The sequence below is a fragment of the Euleptes europaea genome, chromosome 2, assembly GCF_029931775.1.
Source record: "Euleptes europaea isolate rEulEur1 chromosome 2, rEulEur1.hap1, whole genome shotgun sequence".
In the NCBI taxonomy this organism is placed as follows: domain Eukaryota; kingdom Metazoa; phylum Chordata; class Lepidosauria; order Squamata; family Sphaerodactylidae; genus Euleptes; species Euleptes europaea.
Window position 1 is genome coordinate 114,463,022 of NC_079313.1, and position 11,086 is coordinate 114,474,107.

The window sequence follows — 11,086 nt, forward strand, 5'->3', positions numbered from 1 at the left end:
CCAATCCCCTGAACAAGGCAGAAATTTCACAACTACCTCCCCCACACACACCCAGTGACCCCTATTCCATGCCCAGAAGATGGCCAAGATGCCCTCCCTCCAGTAAGTATTTAGTCCCTTGAATCTGATTGACGTTAGAATCATAGTATCATAGAGTTGGAAAGGACCACCAGGGTTATCTAGTCCAACCCACTGCACAATCCAGGAAATTCTCAATTGCTTCACTCCACACCCCCAGTGACCACTACTCCATGCCCAGAAGATGTGTCAGTGTAGCACGCTAGCTTGTCAGATTTCGGAAGCGAAGTAGGGCTGGCTGTGGTCAATATTTGGTAAGTGAAACCACCAAGGAAGGCCTTGTTGCAATGCAGAGGAAAGTGATGGCAAACCACCTCTGCTCATCTCTTGCTTTGAAATCGTTTCCGTGCGTTTTGCCTGTGTTTTCCAGATGCTGTTTTAGCCAGAATCCAGAAAACACAGGAACGCACAGAAATGCCCAGAGAGCGCGAGGCGACCTCTGACGGTCGGGAAAGGCATGCATAATCAAAAGGAAGCCCCAAAGCAGTTGGCAGGGGTGACCGTGGGGAAACAGCCCTGCATAAATGGCCTCCTAGGGAAGGGGCTGTGGCTCAGTGGTAGAGCATCTGCTTGGCATGCAGAAGGTCCCAGGTTCAATCCCCGGCATCTCCAGTTAAAGGGACTAGGCAGGTAGGTGATATGAAAGACCCCTGCCTGAGCCCTGGAGGACTGCTGCTGGTCTGAGTAGACAGTACTGACTTTGATGGATCAAGGGTCTGGTTCAGTATAAGGCAGCTTTATGTGTTAAGATTGACCTGCAAAAGCTACTCAGTGCAGGGCTGAGATGCTGGTTCCCCGGCAGTTCAGAGGATGTCTGAGGGACCAAAGCTTGTTCTGGTGTGTATTGTTTTTGTGAGAGGTTGGCAATATAATCATAAATATAGCCCAGATTTCTGCAAGAAAATGAACTGAATTCTTCATGCTCGGTCTTACAGGGTGTGGCCTGAAAGCAGCCTTTCCAAGCTTAGGCCTAAGGGACAGTGAAAGGACTGCTGGTACAGTATACTTTGGCACACCAGAAGGTTTTGATGGCTTAACACTCACAGGGTTGCCAAGATCTGTCTGTAAACATCCAATACTTGGGCAAAATAGCTGAAGACAGCCAAAATCTTGTTGCATGAAAAGCATTTCAGTTTTCAGAGGTATGTTACTATACTGTACAAGGGGTATGTTACTGTACTGTGAAAAGGTGCTGGGGAAAACATTATGGTTTGTTTCAGAGGAAGCCGTCACTGTTTTGCACTGCAAGCATCCTATCGCAAGTAGTGTGTGTGAAACTCCTGTGTAACTCTGGTACAGATTGCTCCAGTGCCCAAGGGGCATGCATTATCCCAAGAAAAGCCTCAGGGTCTACCTGCAGCTGAGCTGGACTCTTGTAGGAGAGCTCCGATTGATATTGATTTTATTGCTTTGCACTGCTTCAAGAAGGGCCCAGCAGCTTAACAGAGCCCGTTTCCTTTTGCTGAGAGTCCTGTAAACTTGTGGCTTGTTTGTTTCATGCAGTATCTGTTTGTTTACAAATCTACAGGTTGAGCAGGTATGATGCAAGCAAGCAGACAGAAAGGTAGTGCTAGTTCTTGCGCAGTATTTTTGCAGTGCTACGGTGGCTGGCTGCTGCTAGTTGGGCAGCTCCAAGCATTCTAAGAACAGTTTATGTTTCTCTGAGTGGGGGGGAAAGGCAGGTTTTGAAGTTCAGGCACAGTCCTAAGTGATTGGGGTTCCCACCTAGGCATATATGTTCAAGACAGCACTAGCTGGTTTTCATTACTCATTTTACAGTTATGCTTGGCCAGCGTGGTGTAGTGGTTAAGAGCATCGGTTTGGAGCAGCGAACTCTGATCTGGAGAACCGGGTTTGATTCCCCATTCCTCCACATGAGCGGCGGACGCTAATCTGGTGAACTGGATTTGTTTCCCCACTCCTCCACACGAAGCCAGCTGGGTGTCCTTGGGCCAGTCACTCTCTCTCAGCCTCACCTACCGCACAGGGTGTCTGTTGTGGGAAGGGGACTGTAAGCCGGTTTGACTCTTCCTTAAGTGGTAGAGAAAGTCGGCCTATAAAAAACAACTCTTCTTCTTCTTCTTGGCAGCTTTTGAGGAGGGCTTTGAATGAGAAAGGCATTGAGGGCACCTTAGGAAGCACAGGAGACTGGGAGGAATTTTTCAAGAGAACGGGGCATTTGGGAGGCCATTGCAGAGCGCTAAGGTCACTGCTGTTAATAGGGGGCCATAATCTGTAAGAACGTTTGCTTGGAAGCCTATTTCTCATTGCCGCCTTGGGCTGGGAGAGTGTTTTGTTTGATTGTGTGTGGGTTTTCTTCTGCCCACCCCCCTCCATTCACACAGCCAGAGCAGTACGAGACAGAAAGTAAAAGTAATGGCTGCTATAAAAAGATGAAAATGTGCTATTGATCCAGAAGCCTGGGACCCATTACCTTCAAGTGTAAACTGCATGCTGAGATCTTTGTCTAGCCGTTCCTTTGTACATGCACACACATCGCCAGGGGTTCCTCTGTAGCTGGCTGGCTCCCCCCTCCCATTTAATCTACTTGTCATCTGTTTGTGCAGCTCCGGCTGCTCCATATTTCTGGCTAGGCTCTACTACTCTTTACCATGCGGTCCTAAGCAGAGTTCCAACTTTCACAGCTTGTTATGCCCTTCAGAGAGCTTTGCGCTCCACTAACAACCATTTACTGGTGGTCCCTGGCCCATAGAATGTGTGGCTGTCCTCAACAAGGGCCAGGGCTTTATCGGCCCTGCCCCCAGCCTGGTGGAATAGTCTTCCCAGTGACATCAGGGCCCCGCGGGGGGCCTTACAAATTCCGCAGGGCCTGTAAAACAGAACTGTTCTGCCAGGCTTATAACTGAGGACAGCCACGAGTTATCCGTCGTTGCTGGCCTCCCCATCCACAGTGTGGGTGTGTTAAGTGCTGTCAAGTCGCTTCCAACCCTATGAATCAACGTCCTCCAAAATGTCCGATCTTTGACAGCCTTGCTCAGATCTTGCAAATTGAGGGCCATGGCTTCCTTTATAGAGTCAATCCCTCTCTTGTTGGGTCTTCCTCTTTTCCTGCTGCCCTCAACTTTTCCTAGCATTACTGTCTTTTCCAGTGACTCTTGTCTTCTCATAAGTACGATAGCCTCAGTTTAGTCATTTTATCTTCTAGGGTCAGTTCAGGCTTTATTTGATCTGTAACCCACTGATTTTTGTTTTGTTTTGTTTTGTTTTTGGCAGTCCACAGTATCCGTATCACTTTCCTCCAACACCACATTTCAAAGGAATCTACCTTCTTCCTATCAGCTTTCTTCAATGTCCAGGTTTCACACCCATACATAGTAACAGGGAATACGATGGCATGAATTAACCTAATCTTGGTGGCCAGTGACACATCCTTACACTTCAGAATCTTCTCTAGCTCCTTCATGGCTGCCCTTCCCAGTCTCAACCTCCTTCTGATTTCTTGGCTGCAGTCTCCCTTTTGGTTGATGATGGAGCCAAGGAATAGAAAGTCAACAGTTTCAATGTCCCATTGTCAACCTTAAAGTTGCGTAATTCTCCTGTGGTCATTACTTTTGTCTTCTTTTGGTGGTGACTGGAATATTTAAATGCAATCTTGCTGTTTATTTACCGTGATGTTAATGTTTTTAACTTGATGTTTTATGGTTTTTATGCGATTTTACAGAGTGTTATCTGCCCTGAGCCCTGCTTGGCTGGGAATTGAGGGCGGGCTGTAAATTTGAATGAATGAATGAATGAATGAATGAATGAATGAATGAATAAATAAATAAAGGCTTCAGTGGACTTAGAAGGGTGCAGCTGTGTTTAGGATTGCACTGCAAGCTGCCTGTCTTCGTCGACTGCTGCATTCCGTGCCTGACTGTCACTCTGCTGCCATCCCCTCCTGTCTGTCACTTGCTCCCTGCCGATGAGGAATTGGATCTGACAGATCTTGTTCAGCTCATGTGACTCCGTGAGCCCCCCCCCTTCCCACCACCTTTCCATAGAAATGAAGAGGGGCTTCCATTCTCCACCTGACGTGCTTGAGCAAAAACATGCGTCAATGACATTGATGGATGGACCCTTCATCTTTTGACAACGGCGGCGGGGGGGGGGGGTCATTCAGTGAAAGTGTCACTTACAGCTGTTGTCAGTATCGCTCCTCTGTTGTGCAGCAGACAGCAGTTGCTGGTAAGAATAGCTGGTTTTTGGGTTCTCTTTGAAGAAATGATGGGTGTGCCTAAGGATGTTTGCTCAGCAATAAAGACAGGTGCAAAAGACTTGGCGGGGGGAGCTTTGCCCTCAAAAAAATGGTGGGGCTGTGGCTCAATGGCAGAGCATCTGCTGTGCATGCAGAAGGTCCCCGGTTCAAATCCTTGCATCTCCAGTTAAAAGGATCAGTAGGGTTGCCAGGTCCCTCTTCGCCACCAGTGGGAGGTTTTTGGGGCAGAGCCTGAGGAGGGCGGGGTTTGGGGAGGGGAGGGACTTCGATGCCATAGAGTCCAATTGCCAAAGTGGCCATTTTATCCAGGGGGACTGATCTCAATGAGCTGGAGATCAGTTGTAATAGCAGATCTCCAGACGCTACCTGGAGGTTGGCAACCCTACCTACCTCATAGGGTTGTGAGGATAAAATGGAGAAGCCACTTTGTTGAAAGCCACGTTGGGGCCTCATTGGGGAGAAAAGTGGGATGTAAATAAAGCAAGTAGATCAGTTGTAATAGCAGGAGATCTCCAGCTAGTACCTGGGGGGTTGGCAACCCTGAGACCTCTGCCTGAGACCCTGGAGGGCCACTACTAGACAGAGTAGACAGTGCTGACCTTGATAGAGCAGTAGTCTGACTCAGTATAAGATAGCTTTATGAGAGGAAACTTGAGTCTTCTCAAGGAGAGAGGCTTCAAGAAGCTGTTTAAGGCAGCAGCCTCTGTGCAGAGTTATTTTCAGTGCTGGCTTATTAGACTTGATGGGTCTCGCTCCTGAACAACCAAGCAGAGGATCCAGCTGTGCATATCACTTGGTGTCATGTGCGTTTCTCAGCTGCCTCTTTGATGAATTTGTTTTAAATGAGCCAGCATAATAGAGCAGCTAAGCGTGTCTGCTGTGAATTGGGGAGTTCCTGGTTCAAATCTGCAAAGCTGTTCTCTCTCAGCCTCCCACCCCCAGGGTGGTATGGACTGATGATGGCCTACCTTACAGGGTTGTTGTAAAAGAGATGCTCTAAAGATCTCTTGAGGTGGTAAGTACTGTGGTGGTTTGGTGGTCGCTGCACCAGTCTTCCCACATCTAAGTAAATACAAGAGCTGTGGGTCTCTAAAGTTGACTTAAGACCCTTGCTTGTGAAAATTGCCCTCCAAAGCTGCCATTTCCTCCAGGGGAACTGATCTCTATAGTAGGGTTGCCAACTCCAGGTTGGGAAATTTCTCAAGATTTTGGGGTAGATCCTGGGGAGGTTAGAGTTTGGGAAGGGGAGGAACCTCAGCAGGGTATAATGCTGAAGCGTTCATCCTCCAAAGCAACTGAACTTTGTGGTCTGGAGATCAGTTGTAGGAAATCTCCAGTCTCCACCTGGAGGTTGGCAACCCTACTCTGTAACTAAGATTGGTTGTAATTCCAGGAGAACGCCGGGCCCTACCTGAAGAATGGCAACCCTGCACAATGTTTAAATTGGAACCTCCATGTTCAGATGCACGCTATTTCTCAATGTCAGTTACTGGCGGAGAGGAGGCAACAGCAGAAGGCTTTGGCCTTTGTGCCCTGCCTTTTGGTCTTCCAGGTGTGATCTTGTAGGCCATTTTGGGTAACAGGTTACTGGACAAGAAGAAGAAGAGTTGGTTTTAATATGCCAACTTTCTCTACTACTACAAAGTGGCTTACAATCGCCTTCCCTTCCCCTCCCCACAACAGACACACTGTGAGGTAGGTGGGGGCTGAGAAAGTTTAGAGAGAACTGTGACTAGCCTAAGGTCACCCAGCTGGCATCATGAGTAGGGGAAACAAATCCAGTTCACCAGATTAGCCTCCGCTGCTCCTGTGGAGGAGTGGGAAATCAAACCCGGTTCTCCAGATCAGAGTCCACCGCTCCAAACCACCGCTCTTAACCACTACACCATGCTGACTCTCAAGAGGGATCGTTGGCCTTGTCTGGCCAGGCTCTTCTATGTGGCACCAGCAAGGCTCCCAGTAGGATTTCCACAGTCGGTTGGTTTGGTTTATTAATTATTTAGTTGTTTAGATTCCACCTTTTGGCTTACAGGAGCGCCCCCCCTCAAGCTGCTAACAAGAAAACCTTTAAAACAAAGCTGTGATCAAAACCTACAAGGAACAAAAACAACACTCAAGTTAACAATGCAGGAAAAGTGAGAATTTGGCCAGATTGTAGCTTCCCCTATTCTGCAACATTCGATAGGTCGGTCTGCAGGCCCTGGCGTCAACAACCTTCTTGATCTTCCCAGAGGCTGAGCTGGCAACACCCACACAGCGGGTGGCTCTTGGCTTTGTGTGGGCCTCCCCCCACACACACACACTCCTCTTTTCAAGCGCCTGCTTATGGGCTGTGAAAGGGAAGAGAGTGACAGATATTTATTTGCCACCAGGAAATCAATCGCCTCCCTGCCAAACGTTTCAGACGCCAGACAAGTGTTTGTCTCGGCTGAATGCAAACCAGGGACTGGCCCCATCGCACGGCTGGCAGCGGTGCCAGTCTGAAGTCTGGTAGCAGCTTCTGCCAGGGAGAAAGCCTGGCAGCACTAGGCAGATTCTGCCTTGGCCCATATTTTGTCTGTCAGAGAAGGCCCGACCGCAAGGATGGTTGCCTGCACCTGACTTTGCATATGTCACGGGGACGTCGGTCAGCAAAGCGCTTTGATTCATATTCTGAGAAATGGCTGAGAAGTATATTGATCTGAGAGGGTCCTGGGGTCCTAAACAAGCAGATTCTCTGCTGACAGGGTTTCAGATGGGAGTATGTGTATGAGGGGGGCGGCTTAGTCCAAGGCGGCAATCCTGCATATTGGTCGCAGTGCAGGAATCCCACTGAAATCATTGCAATTGAAACAGACTAAACATATGTGAGTATGCAGCTAATAGCTGCCAGAGGCATTCTATAAATAGCATGAATAAGGTTGCCAGCTACAGGCTGGAAAATACCTGGAAGTATTTGGGGTGGAGCCTGAGGAGGGAGGGGTTTGGGGAGGGAAGGGACTTCAGTGGGGTGTAATCCCATAGAATCCACCTTCCAAAGTGGCCATTTTCTTCAGGGGAACTGACCTCTGTCGGCTGGAGATCGGTTGTAATCCCAGGAGATCGCCGGCTACTACCTGGAGGTTGGCAACCCTAAGTGCAAAGGACTATAAAAGTCCCATACTTGCAAATAAACTGGCGTCCTGCTTCTTTAAAAGTACCTTGTCCCCTCAACAGCAGGAAGAAACAATGAATGCGTCTTTCAGTTATCATGATCAAGGGCTGTACAGTTCTACTGGGGGCAAATATCAGACCCTGTAAGAATCAATTGGAGGGAAGGCAGCATGGTACAGCCTGATCTCGTCAGATCTCGAAAGCTAAGCAGGGTCAGCCCTGGTTAGTATTTGGATGGGAGACCACCAAGGAATACTAGGGTTGCTATGCAGAGGAAGGGACTGGGAAACCACCTCTGTTAGTCTCTTGCCTTGAAAACCCCATAAGGGGTCGCCATAAGTCGGCTGCGACTTGATGGCACTTTACACACACACAAGAAACAATTGCAACAATTGTTGAGTTTTCCAGGATTCAAGGAAACTACGCATTTAATTGAATGCTATCTGTCTGCATTGCTGGTGCTCTAGACCAGGATGAATGGCTTCCATATAAAATGCACCTCTTTGTTCAGACACCACTTGGGAATGATTTGCTGGGGCTATGTGGCATACTGTATTGTCATTTACTCTGAAACTCTCCCAGTATATGATCAATGATGGTTTTTAAACAAGCCAGAACTTTGTTATAGTATGTTTTTCTCACGACGCTAATATAGGCAGGGGGGAAGGGACACGTGTAGGGCACTATTGGTGGGAGGCATACTTCCTCTTTCCCCAGCCAGTTGATTTTCCCCTGCGAACTCCCAGCCCACTACAGGTTGAGTATCTCTTATCTGGACTGTTTGGGACCAAAAGTGGTCCATATTTTAGATCTTTCCATATTTTGAAATATTTGCATGTACATAATGAGATATCTTGGGGATGGGACCCAAGTCTCAACGCAAAATTCATTCATGTTTTATATACCCTTTATGCACATAGCCTGAATGTAATTTTAAACAATGTTTTTAATAATGTTGTGTACATTGAACCATCAGAAAGCAAATTGGCGTGCTGCTGAGGGCCTGTGAGTAATGCCTGCATGGCAGCTCAAAAGGTCTGGTTTTTGGGTCCATCTGGATATCAGATGTCCGGATAAGGGATACTCAGCCTGTACCATTTTTAGTCCATTCTTTCTCCATTGGCCTTCAAGACCAGTAGCAAGCACAACCGAGGACAAAACATGGCGGGGGGATTCTCGGGGGAATTGATGGACGCAGGAAAATCATTAAATCCCCCCTTCCCCTACTTTCACGTTGGCTTAACCCTAGCAAATGCAGGTGTACTTCTAGTGGATTCATGGAACCTGCAGTAAAGGCAGAATACATACAGGAATGGCCCAATCGGAGGAGAGAGGACAGCCAGTCAAGGGCTTACAGCTCTCCTTCATAGTAAAGCTCTCACTTTTTGGTTCTGAGGCCTAGCTACTCACATCTCCAATGATCTTTCTTCTGTTATCTGTTTCAGCACAGTTACCGGGAGGTGGGGATTCTGCTGCTGTACTTGGCTGTCGGGGTATCTGTTTTCTCCGGCGTGGCCTACACTGCCGAAAAGGAGGAAGATGTTGGCTTTGACACCATCCCTGCCTGCTGGTGGTGGGGGACTGTTAGCATGACGACCGTAGGCTATGGAGATGTCGTGCCTGTTACTATCGCTGGCAAGCTGGCAGCCTCCGGATGCATCCTGGGTGGGATTTTGGTCGTGGCATTGCCCATCACTATCATCTTCAACAAGTTCTCCCACTTCTACCGCCAGCAGAAGGCCCTTGAGGCTGCCGTACGGAACAGCGACAAGAAGGACCTTGAGGAATCTGATAACTACCCAAGCCAAGAGTCAGAGATAGTCAGCGAAGCTTTTCAGAGAGATGATATGTCAGACCATGGTGACCTCACCAGAAGAATCCTTCCACTCCATTGACTGGATTGGGAGCCAGGGACTTCGCATCTGTTCCAGCATTGGATAGCAGGGAAGGAGTGAGCGCCATGGTAGCAAGGGCAACATGCCTGCCATTATTGGCTTGCTCCATAAGCCCGTGTGTGGGTCCCCCTGAGCCAATGCAGAATACCTAACGACCTTATGCATCTGGATTTCCAGTAATCCACTAGGACTGTGTACACTGTGACTAACTTGATCCTCCTCTAGTCAAGGGACACTAGGAGCCAAGTGGCCAAAATAGTATGCTTCTCAGATGCAGCCTGTTCATATATATTGCCATCAAGTCGCAGCTGACCTATGGCGACCCCGCAGGGTTTTCAAGGCAAGAGACATCAGAGGCAGTTAGCCACTGCCTGTCTCTAAGTAGCGACCTTGGACTTCCTTGGTGGTCTCCCATCAATATACTAACCAGGCTGATCCTGCTTAGTTTCCGAGATCTGATGAGTTCAGGCTAGCCTGGGCTATCCAGGTCAGGGCGCAGTCTACATTGCAGCCCTTCAAAACTACAAGAGAGGGTAGCTTCACCATTATAGGCACTTTTAAAAATGATGCTAGTTTCCTACTGGGAGACAATGCTGCTGGCATCTCTTAGTATGATCTATGATGGTACGCCATGGCGTTAGGATTGAATCAGATATGCAAGATTGGGGATCAGCAAACAAGCAAATTGTGTAACCAATTTTTTTTTTTTAAGGATAAAGTCTCTCTTTTCTGTTTCATTCAGCTTCCATTCCAGTAGCTACCATGCAGCTGCTCTTGGCCCGCACATAGCCTTGGGCCTCATACAACCAAATGCTCTCCCACCATCCATCAAGTAGTTGATACTCAACATGGCTTCCCACTCCCAGTTTTTTTATACCCTGAAATCCAGATTGCCTCCACCGGTTGCCAAAGAGACTGGATAAGGGTTGTGAAGATTGTCCAGAGAGACAAAATTATTTGCAGCTTCCACAAAACCCAGAGGTTCTAGAAGAGGGATTTTGTTGCCTTGGTTGACTTGCCTTATAAAATGTCCTGCCAGGTCTGAGCAAGATAGTGGAAGCTTCTTGTCATGGAGTTAGAGAGTAGTTCGAGAAAGATTCTAAATGGATCCAAAACTAGTGAAAGAGAAATGGAACGAGTTATGATGTCCAGGCATGCTGGAAGCAGCCAGAATGGACATAAACTACACCTTCTAATCATTGTAGGGATGCAATTTGCAATGTCCTTAGTCAGTTCCTCAATTCTCTACCTTCACCCCTAATGACATAGATGACCACGATCATGTGGGAAGTGTCTCCATGTTTTATGTTCTCGGCAGCGATTGGTGATGGTCTGTGGAGCACGTCTTGTGATTATGGCTATCCATGTGGTAAGCCATGCCATGGTTTCTGTGGCAACTTCAAGGTTTGCTCCACTTACTAGATAGATTTATTATTCCGTACTGATCTCTGTGTGTAGCCAAGGCTACAGTATTCATGCAGGTGTCCTTGAAAAATGTTTTGTGCATTAGCGCATGCATTTACCACATGACTGAAAATGGTTCATCTCACAATATTTGCTCATAAATGGAAGCTCCCTGCTTCAATGTGTGGTTGTAAAGGAGGAAGAGGAACAAAAGTTCCCAGTAAGGTGATTGGCCCACATACAAATAAAGCCGGGGGTAAGAGACTAGCCATGGTCTCAATAGGGGTTTTTATAACACCACCTGACACATAACAAAAAAAATCAAACAAGCAGCAGCAGCAACGGACAAAGTAGCTAC

The 11,086-nt window shown here is 47.8% G+C and overlaps 1 protein-coding gene across 1 annotated transcript in view; it reads left to right on the plus strand.

Moving 5' to 3' along the window:
* Window positions 1–9,324, plus strand: part of KCNS1 (potassium voltage-gated channel modifier subfamily S member 1) — a 68,623-nt gene extending 59,299 nt beyond the window's left edge. The window contains exon 3 of the mRNA XM_056844877.1: window positions 8,875–9,324. Within this exon, the coding sequence (XP_056700855.1) occupies window positions 8,875–9,324 (450 nt within the window). The remainder of the gene's footprint in view (window positions 1–8,874) is intronic.
* The last annotated feature ends 1,762 nt before the right edge of the window (window positions 9,325–11,086 follow it).